General features: G+C 45.9%; 1 protein-coding gene across 2 annotated transcripts in view; it reads left to right on the top strand.

Moving 5' to 3' along the window:
- Nucleotides 1-21,608, top strand: part of LOC142491010 (uncharacterized) — a 34,871-nt gene extending 13,263 nt beyond the window's left edge. For both annotated transcript variants that reach the window (XM_075593353.1, XM_075593354.1), the window contains 9 exons: nt 2,066-2,108; nt 3,060-3,121; nt 7,128-7,211; nt 7,299-7,329; nt 10,874-10,905; nt 11,696-11,758; nt 16,522-16,575; nt 17,819-17,868; nt 18,659-21,608. In XM_075593353.1, the coding sequence (XP_075449468.1) occupies nt 2,066-2,108; nt 3,060-3,121; nt 7,128-7,211; nt 7,299-7,329; nt 10,874-10,905; nt 11,696-11,758; nt 16,522-16,575; nt 17,819-17,868; nt 18,659-18,673 (434 nt within the window). In that variant the 3' untranslated portion in view covers nt 18,674-21,608. The remainder of the gene's footprint in view (nt 1-2,065; nt 2,109-3,059; nt 3,122-7,127; nt 7,212-7,298; nt 7,330-10,873; nt 10,906-11,695; nt 11,759-16,521; nt 16,576-17,818; nt 17,869-18,658) is intronic.
- Nucleotides 21,609-22,039: the final 431 nt, after the last annotated feature.

Here is a 22,039-nt window from a genome sequence, read left to right as displayed (position 1 = left end):
CATTTTAATAGGCATATTAGAACATAAAATATCCTGTTTGGTATACAGATGTCTTTGTTCGATTTTAATTGGTATATTGTACTGCATCAGCAAAAATTTCCAAATCCTACCGTAAGATGCCAAATTATACATCTACAGAACAAAATGGAATCTAGCAATACAAGATGGAGTCTGAATAATTTCTATACCATGTCAACCTAATACCTCAAAATCTATACCTACATACAATATATCTGAAGGAACAACTCTGTATTCTTCCTTTAGGCTGAGTCCCCAGTCTTCACTGTGACACGCGCGCCCGGCGGGGGGGCGGCCGTGCACAGCGCTACACCGCGATCTGCGGTCTGGGCGGAGAGGGAAGGTTTACGACGGGAGGAGGCATGGCTGTGGGTTTGTGGGGGCGTGGCCATGACGTCCCACGGCTGGTTCGCCCTTATTGGCTGAACCGACGGCGAGGGCGTGGCCACGCCCCAGTCGCAGATGTCGAGGTCAAATTCCCCTGCCTCCCTGAAAACCTGCCGCGCACCGCTGGGGAAAGGTGCGCGACAAGGTAGGGACTGGGACCGGCCTGACTGGAGGGGCGGGGCTTGGTAGCACAGCGCACGCCGAGCCGTGCGCTGTGGCAGTGACTGGGACCGCAGCCTTACTTTGTTTATTGATCATCTCTGGCTACGGGAATTAGCAATGATATTGTAGCATGCTATTTCAATGGAAATCTCAATACACAACGGATTTTGCAGCCGTTCAATAACAAAACTACCTATACTCCTCATTTACACACACTAATCCCCGCCCGTCCTTTTCTTCATCAGACGGCATGTTGCACAGAGCCGAGCAGAGCGCAAAACCGGCTAGGTGCCACAACTGTCACTCTTAGGCTGCGGGCAGGGTGAAGCGAAGCGCTCGTGCTTAGCGCGATCAGAATGATTAATCTGAATGCGGGTGGGTGCGTGCGTGCACGTGCACGTGAGCTTGCTGCTTGCCGAGACAGTCAAATTTGATTCTGCTGCTCGCTGATGCGTCACGTGAGCGGTTCACTCAATGAGGGAGTAATAGCCGGAGCAAAATGAGTGCCAAGTTCGGGCGCCAGCGCGCTCTCATTCACCCTGTCCACAGCCTTAGTGGTGTATAGCTGCTTGGCAGGCCACCTAGACTTGTAGGCTCATCCCTGTCCCTCACTGCCTCAGGTGACTTGCAGCCTCCCGGTTGCATCTGCTTGAAGAATAGACATCTGCTTACCATCAGCGTTGCACATTAACCCACAATCCCCAGCAACACTTACCTTACAAGGGTCTCATAGTCTCTTAAACCCTGAACCTAGGTGTCTGTGGAGATAATTGTACAAGATATAACCATTATTTCACTTAATGTAACTAGCACACAGCTGTTATTTAGTAGATCAGTGATTTCCAACCTTTTTTGTTTGGAGGAACCCTTGAAGTATTTAGAAAAATCTTGGGGAACCCCTATCTGGCTGACACATATTAGGTTCGACAGGGGTCAGTCACAACATTTCACACCTCACGAGCCACCTCTATTTCCCACCCTCTACCCATGTATTTCTCTCCCATCCGTCTCACTAACTCTCCCCCCTCTCGCATGTATTTATCCCTTACGTCTCACTCTTACTCCCTCTTTTCCTCACTCGCTCCCTCCTGCCCCTCTCTTCTCTCACTCTCGCCCCTACCTTCCGTCAATTACCCCACTCTCACTCAATCCAACCTACAAAATACATACAAAAACAAACACTCCTAGGGGGGTGGGGTGTCCTGTGGTCCATAGGAGGAACCCCTGAGACTGCTTCAAGGAGCCCCAGGGTTCCACTGAACCCTGTTGGGAATCACTGTACTAGATTAATTAGGATGGTCACTGTTGACTTCCTGTGTAACATTTACTTGTCTTGTTGGTTTTTTTTTTGTATCTATTTACTACAATGATGATCAGCAACATGCTGGTTACTATCCCACAGTTTAAAGTCAGACTATACCTTGGAGGATGAAATGAATAGCTATTAAAGTGTAATGTGAGTTTATTATCTGACTTGTCACTTCTTTTCTTTTTTTAGTAACGATGGAGAACACGGATACAGTAGAAGCTAAATCTAATAAGTAAGTAACCCTCATTGTTCTCAGGTTCAATGCCATACTCGTTTTTTCATCTGTAATTACTTGCTCCGAAACCTCCAATCTTCTCTGTTAATGTTTTCAGTGTAATTGTTGCATTGTCTGTTCAGTCAGCCGATCTCGCCAACCTGCATTTGTAAACATACCGCTGTTCTGCTTAGAATTGTTGGCTGTTCAGTTGCTGTTGTTGTTGTTGTTGTCAGACTATCTGTACATTATTGCGTAGTCTAGACTCTATGACCTTTAATGTAAAAAGAAGCAGTTACTACTAGAAGCTAAATACTTCTAGAAAATACTTTTTCTAAATACTTCAAGGGTTCCTCCAAACAGAAAAGGTTGGAAATCACTGCTCTACTAAATAACAGCTTATTCTCTTCATTATGTAATAATCCATATACATCATATTTTCGGGCACTAATTGTCCAGTTAAGAGGGCAGTTAAAAATTCATTAGGTCTGTGCATTTTGCAAGCTGCCTGTTTTTTTGTTGTTGTTGCATGCAGCAAAAATGAGTTAAGCCTCTCCTCGTGTGTTTAGTCTGCCTACCAATATGAAGACAGGCCATGTTTTGTCTGTAGGAGGCAAGATAATACAGTAGTGCCACCTACAGAGGGACACGATTTCTGAATGGTTGAGTGCCCATAAGTGTGTGCATGTCTGTTGTGTAGTTAGTGCATGTCTGAGTGTCTGCTCTATTGCAAATAGCACTTGTCAGGTGTCTCCTCCATGGTTGTGTTATTGGTGTGTTTATAGATGTTCGCAGTTTTAAGAGACTTTACTTGACTTTCATTGCTAATATAGGGCAAGTCAAATTTATAGTTTGCTTTGCTTTTGTTAAAGTGAGATTAAAAAGGTATAGATCGCAATAAATCTTCATTATATCCCTAGCATGAATACTCTGGCGACTACCAATAATGACGGTATCATTTAATTTCAGGGAGCGCACTGCCAGCAAAATAATGCGTGGGAAACAGTCAAAAAATCTCAGAGAGGAAAGAGGTAATCATTTTTTTTTTAAATAAAAAAAATAAATCCGTTTTACCACAAATTTGTAAAAAGTTAAATGTTTGTGTTATATTTCTAGACAATGTTGACCCCAACTATATGAATATCCATTATGTCACAAGTAAGTGGGTTTCTATTAAAATAAATACAGGTAAAGACTCACCTTCTCATATATGAAGCCTGGTTATATACAGGCAGTGACATCACAGCAGGGCCAGCCTTAATGCTGCCCAAGGCGACATGCTGGCAGCCGGCCCTCAGCTAGAAGTAAGTAAGGGTATTTACCTGCCGGCCTGGGTGATTCCTTGAAGTGCGGCCCTCCTCCTGCAGCGTAGCGGTCTCATGACGTCACGGCAACATGTGATGTTGCATCGTCATGGCAACACGCCATAATTTGACGTCGGGTCACCATGACAATGTGATGCTGCACGGGGATGGCAAGGTGGGGTAGGTGCCGAGGCCCTGCGCTCCCTCCTCGAGCTCCCTCCTCTGGTAAGGCGGAAGTTGGACCCTGGCACCAACAGGAGGAGGGAGCGCGGGGCCTAAGGCCTTGTTGACATGATGGTAAAATGGGCTAATTTCTTGTAAAAGCAAAAAGCAAAAAAAAAAAAAAAACATTATATGACCTCATTATGTATTGAAACTGATCTTATAACATTTAGAACCATTAGTAATGTCAATGTTGTATTATTAATACAAAATCATTAGTTCTATTACAATTAAAACATCATTCATTGAAAAAAAACTTATGCAGTTGCAGTTTGGGACTTTGTTGATTGCAGTATCCTCAATTGTGCTTTATGCCCAACCGCCCCACAAAACCCGATCAAACAAACAGGATTTGGGTGAAGAACGGCCACATCTTTATTATAAATGTAAACAATACTATAAAGGATCTGTACATAAACCTAATTAGTGCCAGCCAAATGCCTAAAGGCCTTGTGGGCAGGTACACCAGCTCCATACAATGGGGCTATCACCAAACCCCAGCCGTCTAGTTAAAATCATTGTTGCCACCGCACCAAGCCCACTGTTTTGCAATAACCATACCTAACATCTTGCTGGCAAGGCCTGAAGCTGTGACAACAGAAAAACAAGGATATAAACAGGGATATATCAAATAAGTATACACGGGAAGCATGTTGATCCAGGGAGTAATCTGATTACCAATATTTAGAGTCAGGAATTACTTTTTTCTTCTCCTTATGAGATACAGTATCATTGGATAATGTGACACTGGGGTTTTTGTTTGCCTTCCTCTGGATCAATATACTGTAAGTACGGATATAGGATAAGTAACCGTCATCTAAGTTTAGCATAGGTTGAACTTGATGGACGTATGTCTTTTTCCAACCTCATCTACTATGTAACTGTGTAATAAAGAGTCTTTGGCCGCGGACAAAGTAGGAGCACATGGCGTAGCGCGCGCCTGTCAGCCAAGCGACCTGTGGCCTGTGATCCACAGCGACGGGGAGGCGTTGCCGTGACATCACGTGAGCGGTTCGCCTTCATTCGCTGAACTGCGCACGACCAAAACAAAATAGTTGTTCTGCCCGAGAATCGCACGCGCGGTCACGCGCTCTATGGCCTATCTCATAGTTACGCCCTTTTGTGCACGCTGCGCACGCTGCCTTAGTCAGACATATACAGGGCGAGGGAATGGGTTGCTTGGTCAATAGTGGCTGAAATAGTGAGTTAGTCACATCTCTATCCCACTTTACCCCACCCACCAAACAATTATCTCAAATAAACCAACCAGTTTATACAAAAACATAACCGATATGTGATTTATCTTAACCCCTTAATGCTCCATGGCCTTCGTCACTGCAATCACACCTCCTTTCCTAAGGGCTGTTCTATACAGCATGTGGCCGCGCGTTCCTATGCACGTGCCGCATGCTTTTCCTGTATATAGTGCCGGGAGCTGCAGGTTAATGTATATGTGTGTGTATATGTGTGAGTATACGTGTGTGCATGGGTTGTGTGAGTGAAGGTAAGTCCTAGGTAGATTTTTTTGAAGAAAAAAAAAAGTTTAATAAATATTTTTTTTTTGTGTTCTGCAATCATTGACACACAGACACATACACACATCCATACAAACACGCATCCACGCATGTATACATACATACATACATACATACATACATACACACATATACATACATTTGAGCGCAGGTAGAGGCGCGAAAAGACGAATTTCTTCATCTTCGCCGCTGTCTGTCGGCTCCCCTCTCCCTGCCGTGCGTGCGCGGCCCTTCTATAGAAAGGCTGACTGACGTCAGCCAACTAAAAATCCGCGCGCGCGCACGGCGTAGCACGCGCCCGGCACTATAGAACGTGCCTAAGTGTCCAAAGAGGCAAACTTTTACTGCTCAATCTTTTGGACTGGATCATTATCACACTGCTGAGCTGAATCATGCCATACTGCACAAATTCTGCAAGAATATGTATGGTTCCTATAGGCAATCGCATAACTATAAAGACAGTGAAGATATCTAGCAGCATTCCTGCCTGGGAACTATATGTAGCTCACTTTCCCCCACCCCCAGGGAGATGTGTAACTACAGTGTGTGTGTGGTGCAATACCTGTGGCTCACAGGAGGCCTGAGCCTCCGCTGCTGGGAACCTGGGGTGTACGCGGATCGAGGCTCGGTAGCGCCTCCACCTGTAGGGGATTCTATATGTAGAATAACCCCTTTACAGGACCCGCATGCAATAAAACACACCCTTAGTAAAAAGATAACAGTTTTACTGCAGGCAACATAAGGAATATATGCAGTTTCACCAACCAGGCCATGCACGACTTTACCCTCCAATACGCTGTTCCCCAGCCTGGAGTCACAGTCCCCCAAAAGTACTTGAGGGGCCCTTGGGCACCAAACGACCCTGGTGTCCAGAAGGTAGTACCCCACCCAATGTGTGGTACAGCGCTGACCACTAAAGTGTTTGTTGGTGCACGAGTTGCAGTGGGTACCTGCCGGGTGACCCCCCCACCCGGGCACGCTGCAGTAGTAAGATGGGATCCACGGATCCAGAGCGTTGAACAGCGATGCCTCCGCCTCTACGTTGGGTGGGTCCCGCGTTGATGATACGATCTTTGATAGTCTCTGTAGTAGATGGGTGTCTGGTCCCAGAGCACCTGAGGCCAGGATGCAGCAGCGTCCTGGCTGTGTCCCTCACTTTAATACTACAGGGGCAGCGTCCCTATCTGTGGGCCTGTCCCTGCAGCAACCACAAGCTGAGGGGAGTTGTGGCCTAGCTGGGGCCTAATAAGGGGTATCTGGCCCAGTGTAGGTGCCACAGACACCTGCACACATAACCTACCCCTTCCTTGTCCCAGCTCCGACTGGCGGGATCCCTGGCGCACCAACAATATCAATAGCTGTGCAGGGGGAAGTTGCAGCCCTATTGGCTGGTTCGCGACATGTGGTATGCCTCCCTGGGCATTCTGGGGGCTGTAGTCCCCTGTGGAACTGTTCTCCTATTGGCCACGGGTTGCTCTATAGTGTTGCGCATGCGCGCCTACTTGTAATGGCTGCCGCACTATGGGGAAGCACTGCGCATGTACGTCCAAATCCTAATATGGCGGTGCCCTGCAAGGGGAACCGCCGCATATCTCCCGGCGACTGGCTCGCCCGACGGCACTGCGCGTGACTACTTGCCTGACTGACCGCAGCTACCGGCCCTTGACCCTGCCTCCCCCGCAACCACAGGCAACCACTGGATGCACCCGCACACCTCCGCAACAGCTCGGGACGTAAAGGGCATGGGGATCCAAGGGGGGAACCTATGCCACCTATATATATATTCAAAGTCGCGGCTTTCTACTGGTGACCCCACGGTATTTTTAGTTTTTTGTGTGCTGGTTTTGACAAAAAAAAAAACTACAAATATGGCCTTTGATTACAAACATGGCCACAGGGACACAAGTAGAAAACCGCAACTTCAAATTTTCTATTGGCCACCAGAGCAGGCCCTGAACCCTGTTTGGTTCTTCCAGCTAGCCCGGTGGACCAGCGGCTCGCCATTCCTGAGTTACGAGGTTCATGGATGTCGAGAGGCCACGGATCAGCTCCCCATTTAGGTAAAAAATTTAAAATATATATATATTGGGAACCTTTCTTATGATATCTACTGCAGATTTCACTTGTTACCTTTTTTCCCCCCCCAGAAACCAATCCAGATTGTGAGTCGACCTATGTGTAAGTTGAAGCTATTTGATTGGTTCTTGCTAAATAAATTTGCATAACAAAAAGAAAGATATCCGCACACTTTGCAACTAACTCTTCCTCCAAATCACAGATATTAAACAAAGGGATTCAGGTCCTGCTTCTAGCCCTTATGAGGCAAGTTTTTGCTTTCTGTTTCCCACATTCAAACTGAACAAACAGCTAAGAGTTAACAAGGAACGGAGATTACATATTAGCGCAGTGATTTTCAGCCAGGGATCCGCAGCCGCCGGAGGTGTCAGATTGTGGTACAAAAACGTATAAATCACCCAGTGTTGATCCATTTAACATGTCACTAGATTAAGTTTACTTTGGTCCTAGGAGGGATTGCCTCTTTAAGCTGCAATAAAGTAACATCAGGGCCATATGTACTAAGCAGTGGTAAAACATAAGATACGCCATACGTAAACGAGTGTTGCATCATTCTGTAAGGTGTCCTGTGTCTTATGACTGATGAGTAACAATGGGCACAAGTATATAAACACACACTGCTTTGTTTTTGGAGGAAATGGAAGCCTGCACATAATATGTATTATTACATTGGTAATATTCTGTGGTGCCTGGCTGCCTCTGATGGACTTCAAACTTAAGTAATGTCCAACAAAAGAGTTTTGCACAGTAGTGGTCTCTTTATTGTATTTCTTACCCAAGAGTTAGATGGCAATAGAGGCAGCTAAACAGGTAGTACTGTAGTAGTAACTGTAATTGTTGGTAGTAGTCAGGAGTGTTTTTGGAAGTGCATATTACCCAGTTATGACAACCCTGCTACATCTTTGAGATCGCGTGCAAGAATCGGGCACTACTGATTTAACCAATTAAGCATTATTCAGGCTTTTAAAAATCAGATATGGTGTTTCAGACTAAAAAGATCTTTGCTCCAATGAAAGTTGGCTGCACACAATATATTGTTCTGGTATTTCTGAGTATTTGCATTCATATCGTCAAATATAAAGATCACTTGTGCAGCCCTGTCTTTCACCATTATCACCTAGTGCAGTGCTTCCACTGCAGCCAGGGATTCTGGGAAATGACATGCAAATGAGCACAGTGTCAGTTTTTGCTTCAAAGACCTCGTCCCCACTGCTCGCGGCTGCGCGCGCTATGGTGTGCGCGACGCGAACAAGATATGGCCCTCTGTGACTGACCCCAGTCACTGCCTGCGCGCGCCTGCAGAAAGCGCAATGCACAACCACCTTTGCCAAAAGGCAAGATCTTTTGTCATTTGGCGTGGCGGACGAGCATTTGCCACGTCACGGTTGCGGTTCAGCCAATGAGGGTGAAGCAGCTGCGTGACGTCATGACCACGCACCCTCCAGTCGCGAATGATCTGGTCCTTCAGATCACCCGGATGCAGGGAACGAGCGCCACCAGGCACCCCAACGCGCGCACTGGGGCTGTAGCCTAATGCATTTTAACATGACCCCATTCCCTCCCATCTCCTAAAACCTCTTGCTCCTACTATAATCCCTACGCTCACACACATTTTTAACTCCTCCCTCTGCTCTGGAACCTTAACATCCTCCTTCAAACATGCAACAGTCATACCATTACTCAAAAACAGCAAGCTTGACCCTACCTGTCTTTCTAACTATCGACCTGTCTCCCTCCTGCCTTTTGCCTCTAAACTCCTTGAACGTCTTGTATTCTCTCAATTGCTCCATTTTCTCAACACCTATTCTCTCCTAGACCCTCTACAATCTGGCTTCCGCACTGCTAACTCCACGGAAACAGCCCTCACTAAAATAACTGACGACCTCCATGCTGCCAAAGACAGAGGTCATTACACTCTGCTCATATTACTTGACCTCTCTGCAGCATTTGACACCGTGGACCACCCTCTTCTCCTTTTCACATTCGCCATACTCTTCGTATTCGGAACAAAGCTCTATCCTGGATCTCATCCTACCTCTCCCATCGTACTTTCAGTGTCTCTTCTGCTAACACCTCCTCCTCCTCTATTGATCTCTCTGTGGGGGTACCCCATGGCTCTGTCCTGGGACCTCTTCTATTTTCTCTATATACACTCTCTCTAGGTGACCTAATAACATCTTTTGGGTTTAATTATCACCTCTATGCTGACGACACACAAATATACTTTTCAACACCCGACCTTACACCTGCTGTACAAACCAAAGTTTCTGAATGTCTCTCTGCTATATCATCCTGGATGGCCCTCCGCCGCCTTAAACTCAACATGGCTAAAACAGAGCTCCTCATACTTCCTCCCAAACCTGGCCCTACTACCTCCTTCCACATTACTGTTGGAACTATGATCATTTACCCAGTAGCCCAAGCACGCTGCCTAGGGGTCACACTCGACTCCTCTCTCTTGTCGCCTTTTCCTCCGCAATATAACAAAGATACGCCCTTTCCTCTGTTGCTCGACTGCTGAGACGCCGACTCAGGCCCTCATTCTCTCCCGTCTTGATTACTGTAACCTCCTGCTGTCCCTCCTTCCTGTCTCTCACCTGTCTGCCCTACAATCTATCCTAAATGCTGCTGCCAGAATCACTCTACTCTTTCCTAGATCTGTCTCAGCATCTCCCCTCATGAAATCCCTCTCCTGGCTTCCGATCAAATCCCGTATCTCACACTCCATTCTTCTCCTCACTTTTAAAGCTTTACACTCTTCTGCCCCTCCTTACATCTCAGCCCTAATTTCTCGTTATGCACCATCCAGACTCTTGCGTTCTTCTCATGGATGTCTTCTTTCTACCCCCTTTGTATCTAAAGCCCTCTCCCGCCTTAAACCTTTTTCATTGACTGCCCCTCACCTCTGGAATGCCCTTCCCCTCAGTACACGACTAGCACCCTCTCTATCCACCTTTAAGACCCACATAGACACATTTGCTTAAAGAAGCATATGAATAGCACTGTGGATATTCTGAACACATGATACATAAAGCTAGATCCCCTGCAGGCGCACTTACCAGAACTCCCTCCTACTGTTTCTGTACGTTCTCCCTACCTACCAATTAGACTGTAAGCTCCTCGGGGCAGGGACTCCTCTTCCTTAATGTTACTTCTATGTCTAAAGCACTTATTCCCATGATCTGTTATTTATATTATCTGTTATTTATTTGATTACCACATGTATTACTACTGTGAAGCGCTATGTACATTAATGGCGCTATATAAATAAAGACATACAATACAATACAACATGGAGCCCTATGCGCTTATGCCTGCTGTATCACACCGCTTCTCAGGACAGCCTGGGTTACAGAAGAGCATAGCCAGTCAAACCTTCTCACGGAAACGGTTTCAACTTTTTGGGTCTCATCAGTGTGAGGATTGTTATACTGGCTTTGCAATATGAGGTTGGGATATGTTCGTATTCATAGCAAGATTTCCCCGAGACATTTCTGTCAGACTTTAATGTTCTTTCCAATTGACACCTATTAGGTATACATTACTATACCTAATGCATATTGATTTATTTGTGCATGTATTTAACTACCATTCTTTCTCTTTCAGTCAAACAAGGTCTCATATTTTGCTTTTTGTTTCTCTTCAGTGATCCTCTTTCATCAGATTACTGTAATTTTGGTAAGTCTGGCAAATGCCGATAAAGTGTCTTCAAATAAGAAAACCAAACTACTTCTGGGGGGTGGGGGGGGGGGAGGGGGAAGGTAGGCATTATTAGTTCTTTTGCACCTTCATCTCCCAAAATGAAACATATAACAACATTATATGTTTCTTCTAAAACAATAGCATGATTGCAATGTGAAATAAAATGTGTTTTTATTTATCATATATTATAGTGAACAATTGTTGCAACTGCTGGAGACATATTCTTATTCTGAGATATTAGTTTGAATAAATTTTGATCAGGTCTGTGACTTAATGACACTAGTTTCAGCTGCATTTAGTTAAACCAGTTAAGGTTGTATGATGCTATGAATGCCTTTTTGGAATGCAGCATATGTCTTATAATCAGCATTATTATGTATAAAAGCACGGTGTATATGGAGATGTTCATTATGGTCTAACAGCTGGTATCTTGTCCTATCTGTGTGAAAGTCTTTGAATAAGTACATGTCTCAGTAGTTGCTACGATAAGTAACAGGCTGCAGTGAGGTATAAAGTGGTTATGTTTACTCTGTCCATGATAGGCTTCATATGGTGAGCCATATACCCTGTCACACATTCATACATTTATACAATTAACATACCCCGGACTCCCAGGCATTATGGCCAACATTGCACAATCCTGGATTTAGAAGCACCATCAGGAGATTCACTTCTCATATTTTGCTGCTGTACTAACAATGCTAATACTAGACCCAAATATACGGAAGCAGGAAGAATATATCTTGCTCTCCTCTGTATTTTCTAGCTTTTGGGAGTGCCTCTCCCTATGGAAACGTCTTCCACTCAGAATATCAATGCATTGAATCAGGTACTGCTTGGGGCTTCTATAAACCAATACATGGTTCTCCTTTATTATGTGCAGTCACTTTGCCGTGACATTTTGGAGGCTGGGAGCCTGTGTCCTACTCTTTATCCACCTGTGACATCTCGCCAATGACGGGAGGACTTGCATTTATTCAAACATTGAGCACATGAAAGGATTTGGGGCACTCCCTAATATGGTTTCCTATGGGTAGAACTATGCATCCAAATGTGAATATTCGGTTAAACAGCTGAACTATTGTCTCTGTTTTTTTATGTATTGTTTATTTAGAAGTGCAACCTGTATTTTAAATACAGTTTTCTTATAGAAAACCATTGGGTGCAGTATACAGGGCCGCCGATAGGGGGGGACCGCTGGGACAAGTGTCCTGGGACCAGTGACTGCGGGGGGGCCGGCAGCCGGACAAAGCAGTTGGGCTCGACCTCTAGTTGCCACGGGGTCCCGCTCTCGCCAGCTGCGGGCCTCCCTCCACGCTGACTGTCCCACGATTCTGCCGTCGGCGCGTCACCGGGCCTCCCTCTCATGCTGGTGTGCGCCGGAAGCTCAGCCCAGCTTACTTCCGGCGCGTGCTGACATCACAGAGACCTGGCACTCGCCAGAAGCTTGGCGTGGGACAGTCAGTGTGCAGGGCTCCCGCAGCCACCGTGCCCGGCCTGAGGCCTGGCCCCTGAGACCATCCCAAAGGTAAGTTATATATTATTATATATGTATTTGTTTTTTTTTTTTATATGTATTTGTTTTTTGAAGTGAAACTTCTTTAGTGGCACCTACCACATGAGAAAAATTCAGTGGCTGTGAATGGAGTTGATGGGAACTGAAGTCAGTGGTGACGGAAGTGACGTCAGTGCTGGCAGAAGAGCCCGTCAGCAACATTCACTGCCACTGAATTTTGCCAGGTTCCACCAGCAGGAACACACACACACACACACACACACACACACACACACACACACACACACACACACACACACACACACACACACACACACACACACACCTCCCGCCCCCCCCCCTGTGAACCGCCGCCGTCGATTAAACCTACCGCCCCCTCCCCGTGAGTCGCTGCCGCCGATATCGCTCACTCCCCCCGTGAGCTGCCAGCTCCCTCCTTCATCCGCTGTCCCTCCTGCATCCATTGACGCATTCTACCTCTCTCCTGCACCCACTGATCCCTTCTCCCCCTCTCCTGCACCCACTCTCCCCCTCTCCTGCACCCACTGATCCCTTCTCCCCCTCTACTGCACCCACTAATCCTCTCTCCCCCTCTCCTGCACCCACTGATCCCTTCTCCCCCTCTGCTGCACCCACTAATCCTCTCTCCCCCTCTCCTGCACCCACTGATCCCTTCTCCCCCTCTGCTGCACCCACTAATCCTCTCTCCCCCTCTCCTGCACCCACTGATCCCCTCTCCCCCTCTGCTGCACCCACTAATCCTCTCTCCCCCTCTCCTGCACCCACTGATCCCCTCTCCCCCTCTACTGCACCCACTAACCCTCTCTCCCCCTCTCCTGCACCCACTGATCCCTTCTCCCCCTCTGCTGCACCCACTAATCCTCTCTCCCCCTCTCCTGCACCCACTGATCCCCTCTCCCCCTCTACTGCACCCACTAATCCTCTCTCCCCCTCTCCTGCACCCACTGATCCCCTCTCCCCCTCTACTGCACCCACTAATCCTCTCTCCCCCTCTCCTGCACCCACTGATCCCTTCTCCCCCTCTGCTGCACCCACTAATCCTCTCTCCCCCTCTCCTGCACCCACTGATCCCCTCTCCCCCACCCACTGATCCCCTCTCCCCCTCTACTGCACCCAATGATCCCCTCTCCCCCTCTGCTGCACCCACTGATCCCTTCTCCCCCTCTGCTGCACCCACTAATCCTCTCTCCCCCTCTCCTGCACCCACTGATCCCCTCTCCCCCTCTACTGCACCCACTAATCCTCTCTCCCCCTCTCCTGCACCCACTGATCCCCTCTCCCCCTCTGCTGCACCCACTAATCCTCTCTCCCCCTCTCCTGCACCCACTGATCCCTTCTCCCCCTCTGCTGCACCCACTAATCCTCTCTCCCCCTCTCCTGCACCCACTGATCCCCTCTCCCCCTCTACTGCACCCACTAATCCTCTCTCCCCCTCTCCTGCACCCACTGATCCCCTCTCCCCCTCTACTGCACCCACTAATCCTCTCTCCCCCTCTCCTGCACCCACTGATCCCTTCTCCCCCTCTGCTGCACCCACTAATCCTCTCTCCCCCTCTCCTGCACCCACTGATCCCCTCTCCCCCACCCACTGATCCCCTCTCCCCCTCTACTGCACCCAATGATCCCCTCTCCCCCTCTGCTGCACCCACTGATCCCTTCTCCCCCTCTGCTGCACCCACTAATCCTCTCTCCCCCTCTCCTGCACCCACTGATCCCCTCTCCCCCTCTGCTGCACCCACTAATCCTCTCTCCCCCTCTCCTGCACCCACTGATCCCCTCTCCCCCTCTACTGCACCCACTAATCCTCTCTCCCTCTCCTGCACCCACTGATCCCTTCTCCCCCTCTGCTGCACCCACTAATCCTCTCTCCCCCTCTCCTGCACCCACTGATCCCCTCTCCCCCTCTCCTGCACCCACTGATCCCCTCTCCCCCTCTACTGCACCCACTAATCCTCTCTCCCCCTCTCCTGCACCCACTGATCCCTTCTCCCCCTCTGCTGCACCCACTAATCCTCTCTCCCCCTCTCCTGCACCCACTGATCCCCTCTCCCCCACCCACTGATCCCCTCTCCCCCTCTACTGCACCCACTGATCCTTTCTCCCCTTCTACTGCAGCCACTGATCCCTTCTCCCCCTCTACTGCACCCACTGACCCCCGCTCCCCCTCTACTGCACCCACTGATCTCAGTTCCCCCTCTACTGCACCCACTGATCCCCACTCCCCCTCTACTGCACCCACTGATCCCCTCCCCCTCTTGCTCCCCCCTCTCTCTCACACACACACACACACTGACTGACTGACACACACTGACTGACTGACTGACACACTGACTGACTAACTGACACACATAGTGACTGACTGACTACTGACACACACGCACAAGGAATTCAGCTACTATAAATATAGAAGTGCAAATAGCAAAAACACGCGCTCTAAGTCAAACTTCTTTGCGTTTTGGCACTGAAATTGTGTTTTGATTATTAATAAAAATATCATCGTTAAAAATAAAATTTCTGGGACAAAACAGTGACAAAAGACACAGAAGATTCACTTAATGTGTGTGATCAGCACACACACAATTTATATATATATATATATATATATATATATATATATATATATATATATATATATATATATATATATAAATTGTATATATATAGTTTTTTTATATATGTATTTGGGGGTCTTTATATGTATTTGGATTTTTATAAATATTTTTTTTATATGTATTGGGGTGGGGGTTATATGTATGCTGGGGGGTTATATATAGTGTTTTTTTTTTAATATGTATTGGTGTATTGTTTGTTAATATGTATTTGTTTTTTAATATGTATTGGGGGTTTATTTGTATTGGGGGTGGTTTTTTTTGTATATATTTGGTGGGTGGGGAATTTTTTTTGTATATATTTGAGGGTGGGAAGTTTTTTGTATTGGGGTGGTTTTTTTTGGTATATATTTTGTGGGGGGAATTGTATGAGGGGGAGGGAATGAGTGGGAGGAGGGGGATTGAGTGAGAGTGGGTAATTGACTCGGGGGGGAGAAGAGTGATGAGAGAGAGGAGGTGAGTGAGGAAAAGAGGGAGTAAGCGTGAGACGCAGGGGAGGGAAATACATGTGAGGCAGGGGGCAGGGATTGAGTGAGAGTGGGGTAATTGATGGAGGGTGGGGAGAGTGAGAAGTGAGATGGAAGGGATAAAAATACACAGGAAGAGGGAGGGAAATAGAGGGGGCTTGCGAGGTGTGAAATGGGGGTGCTCGCAACACTGCCGACGGAGGCGAGTGGGAGGGGGTCCTAGTCATAACTCTAGTCCTGGGCCCCGGGATATCTGTCTGCGGCCCTGGCAGTATATAGCAGCTTTTTATCCTGTTCTTGGCTTTGGAGGCTGTAGCTGTAGGCTTTTAAGGCTAATGAACTAAGATTACATATTGTTACATTTTGTGCATCCAAATTTCAATGCTAAAAAGTAATACAAACCTTCATAAAACGTGCGTTGAATGTATAAAGACCTGTACGTATGACGCGAAAATAGTTGTTTGAATTTATTTTTCATCCATTGAGTCGCCTTAAATACCTAATTGATGCAATTTAAATAAAAAAATAATCGTGTGTATTTCTGTGCTCTGAAAATAAATATATAGATTTCAGGTTCGTATATAGGCTCACACGCAAGCGCTATTTAAAATGAGACATCCCTATGCCAGTTGTGCACAAAGAAAAAATACGTTAGTACACAGGCCCCTATATATCTCCATGTTATGTGTTGTGAGGCGGTCAATTTGAGTCTTTTACAAAGCAGTCATTACTATAGTGCTATTTAGTAAGACATTGCAATACTTGAAATAACGTGCATAGCAGACTACTTAACAGGCAGCATTTTTTTGAGACCGCACAAAAAGACGTATGCTCATATTTACTAAGCAGTGCTATACCACACGACATCTCCCAGCGCCATAAGAAACCTTATTCAAGGGAATGAGATGCAAGGTGTATCGTGGAATAGCGCTCATTAGTAATTATCAGCTCTAATTTAGCTCCGTTTTACCCCCACCAGCTGATGAATCGGACATTTATGAAAATACCCGGATTGGACAAAGAAAAGAATCGGGTATGTACATTTAAACTGTGAATTAAAGGAGAGTTGTGAGATTTTCATAGTCTTGTACTAACTATTTGGGGTTGCGAACACAAATTATCTGCAGGACAGATACATCTAGGCTCTAAAGGGTCTTTTTTCTCTATATACTCCGAAGCAGCCAAGCAATTGAATGGGAGTTGTGGCTGATCGCAATGCGCTCAACTGCTTTAGATTATATAGAATAGGCCCCTAAATATGCTACAAATCTCAGAATTCCTTGAGAAACCAGACAACATCTAGAGCTGGATCAACCTGGCCTGGTGACGTGTCCATTTGGCAACAGGACCACTATTAGACCTAATGAAGAACAATCTTGTTTCTCAATTAAAATCCCACACTACAATGACCCTACACTTCTCCATTGACCCAGATTCATTAAAGGGTGTTAAGTTTTACCAATCCTTTACTACCATTCAAAGTAAATATGTTGGCCCCCCTTTAATGAAACAGAATCCCTTATAGTTTGCACTCATGGAGGAGACAAATAAAGTGTGGAAATGCATATCCCAGGATTATTAACCCCCTCAGAGGCCATTCATATTGAATCATACGGCAATAACTCTTAAAATTAAACTTTAATACATCAAATATAGGAAGTGTAGGGATGTGAGGGTATATATATACACATATAAAAGTGAACTTGAAACAAGATGATGGTGCGGGAGCTAGAACTAGGAGCCCAATACCCACAATTACTAATGCAAAAGGGATGAGGGATATCCCTCAATGGGTTAATATTGTTATGACCAGTGGTTGACAAATCACCAAAAAATCTACTCGCCACACAAAAAAAATCTACTCGCCACCTAGTACCAAACGTGTGCTGCTTGGGCCAATATTTACTCGCCCGGGGGTTAAATCCACTCGCCCGGGGCGAGCAAATGTATAGGTTTGTCGAACACTGGTTATGACCATACCTCACTATAAAAATGAAGTAAACCTATCATTAGGTATACTGGGATACAGATCTGTCGCCACTGTAGTGCTATGGAACGGTTGGAATCCGTTGTATCAAACAGGAACGGTATAGATGCAAAGTGCTGCACCTCAGGATACAAGGTAGCACTGAAGCTGTAACTGACCTGCAGATCTAAATAGCAGATGAATCTGGACCAATAGCTACAGCGGCTTTGCACTAAACAAAAATAGATGCAATAAATGAAGGTTTTCTTTTTACTATGCACCTTATTGTCGTTTTCATTTTATGACCTAGACAATGACTACGCAACTGGTGATTTTGATGCTGCAGCTTTCTTAGAAAAGGTAACAAGTCATTCTCATCTTCGTAGCACGTTGCATTATTACCAAATAGCCAGCATTCTCCTTTTAGTATCAAAGCAAGTCCCTAGGCATTGAAGGAATTGGATGTTCTACATGTAAGCCATGTGATTTGCATAGCAGTTTGCAAATGAAAACATCTTAAAACAGCGGGAGAAAATGCAAATAGTGTGGAGTTTGATATGATTTCTGCTAAATTGTCATCCATCCACAGTGCAGTTCTAGCATGATCACATCACTAATAAATATAAAGGGCTTCATAAGACCTGAACAGCCGATTAGATCTGTTTGCTAAGGACAGCAAATACATAGAGCAGGCAGCCGTTTCATACCTTAAACACGTAATTCAGTCACAAATTAAAAACCCAAAATTGTAAAGAAAAGCAGAAGAATTCTTAACGATGATTTATTTATTTAATCACACCCCCTCCTGGTAGAACGAATGGGTGAGATTCTCCTTTTTGCTGGAGCAGGAGAGGAGAAAACGAGCGTGTCCTCCTTCATATAAGACACTTCCCCCTTTCCCTGGGAACATTCCGCAAGCTGCAATGATGCATCGAACACCCCAAAGCAAACTAACATAAAAAGGCACAAAAGAAAGGAAAGGGAAGTAGCACTGCCATGGAGGGATTAGAGAGAGAGCAAATTATTAACAAGAAACATTATTCCGCTTTCCTCTTCCCCCTTCTGTGGGAGCAAGACGAAATACCAAAGCAATTCCCAAGGGAGAGAAGACAAAAAGAACATAATGCATCTCTCTCTTATGTCTTTACAGAATTACGACGTGTAAAACGTTACGGCCAAATTTTGCCTCTATCGAGGCGTGACCGTTTACACAACAGAATCTGTTATACGTGGTGCGTAGAGAAGTCCACCCTGTAGCTGTACAGGGTTCCTTTGCTATCGCCGGATGTCATGTATATGTGTACCTGTGTGCATGAAAAGGGTTAACAGCAACTAGCCTCCCAGTTGTCCCACTATAAAGGAACATTCACACCCCAATTACGCTGCCATCATCAGGATTCATTTACGCGCTTACACCTCAGGAGTCCTCGGCTCCCCCCATTTCTACCAGAAACAAATCTACCAATTAAACCAAACATCTCTTAAGAAGGTTCAGTTATAAACTAGGACCAATGAGGCACACATGGGAGACTTGGACGACATGCAAACTTAAATTCAAGCTCACAACAACCAAATCTCAACTAACACCAATTATCCAAAATCCCAAATTCCCACCTGGCTGTGAGCCCAGACAATTTGAGCAGTTCACGACTAAAAAAATAAGGGCGATTGCCGACTTCCTGAGCATAGGAGAGTTCCTGAGTTATCAAAGACTACAAAACAAATACGAAATAGCGGGACTGAATGTCTTTAAATATCTCCAAATTCGGCACTTTATTCAAACAATATCACCAACATTGAATTTCCCCCTCTCACGAGCTTCGAAAGGCTGTGCAAGGAAACGGCACACCAAAAAGGTCTCATAACACAAATATACGCAGAGCTGGAAAGGGCAACAGAAGCCCCAGTTCATGACTACATGCTCCATTTGGCGGCAGAATTGGACATAGTTATTGACCGAGAGGATTGGGAAAGCATTTGGGAATCAGCATCAGGAACTTCCATATGTACCACAATCAAAGAAAATATATATAAAATACTATTTCGCTGGTATCTTACCCCAGTTAGAATAAATCAAATCTACCCTCTGGCCTCCGACCTATGTTGGAGAGGCTGCGGACAAAAGGGTGACATAGCCCACATATGGTGGTCATGTCCAGAAATTCACAAATACTGGGAAACCATACAGTCTCTAATTACAGAGGTCACAGACCTCACTATACCCATTGATCCGTTGACCTACTTATTGGCCAGGCCAATTGAGAATATTGACCGTCCAACAAGAAAATTGATCTCCTTCATTCTCACAGCGGCAAGATGTGCGGTGGCGGCCTCGTGGAAAAAGGTGTCTCCCCCCCCCCCCCTAGGCAAACAGTCAAAAAAACAATACAGGAAGTTATGTGGATGGAGAAACTCTCAGCCTTCTTAAAGAGGAAGACGGAACCCTTCTATAAGACGTGGGAACCATGGCTGACCCGAATGGTAGACTAAAAGACGACCAATCGCGGTAAGCGAAGGTCGGAATATAGAAGGGATCTCCCATGGTGAACTGAGGAGGAAGGGACCTCCCTTCCTCAGAGCCGCCCCCCCCTCCCCACCCTCTCCTTCTCTTCCCCTCTTCTTCCCCCCCACTCTCTGTTTCCATTCTCACGCCCAACCCTACCGACCCATGTTCTAAGGTCGGGGGCGCGTTGAGACTTTCACTTTCACAGTTACAAAACCAGAAAAACCCTGTATTAGGCTATAAGATGTTTATTTGTTACTTGCAAAATGTATACCAAATAATTCCTAATAAAAAAATTGGAAACAAAAGAAGGTTCAGTTAGAGCTCAAAGTCAGTACCATTTTACATTTAACATTACAAATGGAATACAGTGCTTCTTACAGATAGGATTACAAACTCACACACAGAACATCGGGTCAGACAGTTTACACATTTTAAAGCTACACTACCACAAATGTCCTTTGAGGGGCCATTAAAATGAGATCCACGCACACGTTATGTTTCTCTAGGTGTATCTGCCTTTGGATTCAAACCCATACTCTTTTATACCCACAAACTCTTCTACCTGTGAGATTGAAGAGGCCGGACTAGATTTTCGTGGTGCTGCCTATCACCAATTTGTTAGTTTCTCTTTGTATGTTTGAGTTCGAGATTATATGATATTTGTAAAAATGTATATCTCACGTGATTATGATCATGTATATTTGCCGTTTAAAGATTTATACTTGACATCCCTGCGAAGTATATTGAGCATGAATTATCTTTGTTAGTAGGTGCCGGTAGCTGCTCTGGCTCAGGGATCTCAGATTTGTAGCTCCCACATCACATGGGCCAACAGGAAGCTGCACCGATGACATCACGGCTTCCTGTTGGCCTGCAGGACCTGAGATCTCTGAACAGCGGACATATTGTGATCCCTGCTAACCTAGGAGAGTAGCTACCGGCACCTAATTCAGAGGTAAGTATCTCCAGAAGCAGGAGGACCCCGGAGCTGAAATTGATGGAGCTCAGCTCCTGAGACCCCCTGTTTCAATCCTATATATAAAAGAAGAAAAACATTGCTAAAAAATCCCCCCCACCCTGGACTGCTGCTTTAATAATAGAATCAGTGCAGGGTTATGACTTTGAAGCTATCGCACTTAGATCAGCATCTTCCCCATTGACACTCACGGGTATCTGCAACCTATGAAGCTGATATTTTCTTTTGTCAGTTTAATATAAACCACTACAGTAGGTATGGTTAGTTCCTGAACAAACATAATGCTTTTCTGGAATGTTAATGAACCAAGAGGACACAAGGATCTTTTTGTTCACAGCTGCAACTCAATCTCCACCACCCCAGTGTACAACTGCGTTGCCCCAAAGGCGGACAGCCTTTGGTGCAGCCGAAGGGCATGTTTGGTGATGTTAAAGCTGCTCTATTTCAATCTGAAACTCATCATCCTTTTATCCCCTGTATCCAATTTTCAAACTCTATTTGTCCATGAAATGTCTGTGAATTGACTGTATAACCCAGTTCTTTTAATGTAACCATGTATTTTTTATAACTCTGTGCCCAGGACATACTTGAAAACGAGAGGTGTATTACTGTATTACTTCCTGGTAAAACATTTTTATAAATAAATAAAATAAATACATTTCTTTCATTGTTTGTCACTTTTAAGGCAGTGTTTCCCAACCGGGGTTCCGCGGCACCCCGGGGTTCCATGAGAGGATCAAAGGGAGCCACTGGATTTCCCCGATCTCCCAGAGCTGGGAGAGAGAAGGGCAAATGCTAGGGGGGCTGGAGAGTTTCCTCACCATTCCCCCTCCCCCCTGCTGCTGGGTAATGCAGCCAATCAGGAGGTGGTGTCAAGAGCCTGGGGTGTGTGGCCTCCAAGAGGAGGAAGCAGCACGGGCGGTGTGTGTGTCGCCTGTGACTGTCTGCGCCTGTGACTCTCTGTCGCCTGTGACTGCCCTGTCTCCTTTTACTCTCTGTCTCGTGTGTGTGTGTGTGTGTGTGTGTGTGTGTGTATGTATATATATATA

Source organism: Ascaphus truei, chromosome 3 (genome assembly GCF_040206685.1).
Source record: "Ascaphus truei isolate aAscTru1 chromosome 3, aAscTru1.hap1, whole genome shotgun sequence".
NCBI lineage: Eukaryota > Metazoa > Chordata > Amphibia > Anura > Ascaphidae > Ascaphus > Ascaphus truei.
The sequence above is the reverse complement of the archived record's forward strand: the minus strand, read 5'-3'. Positions and strand labels throughout refer to the sequence as shown.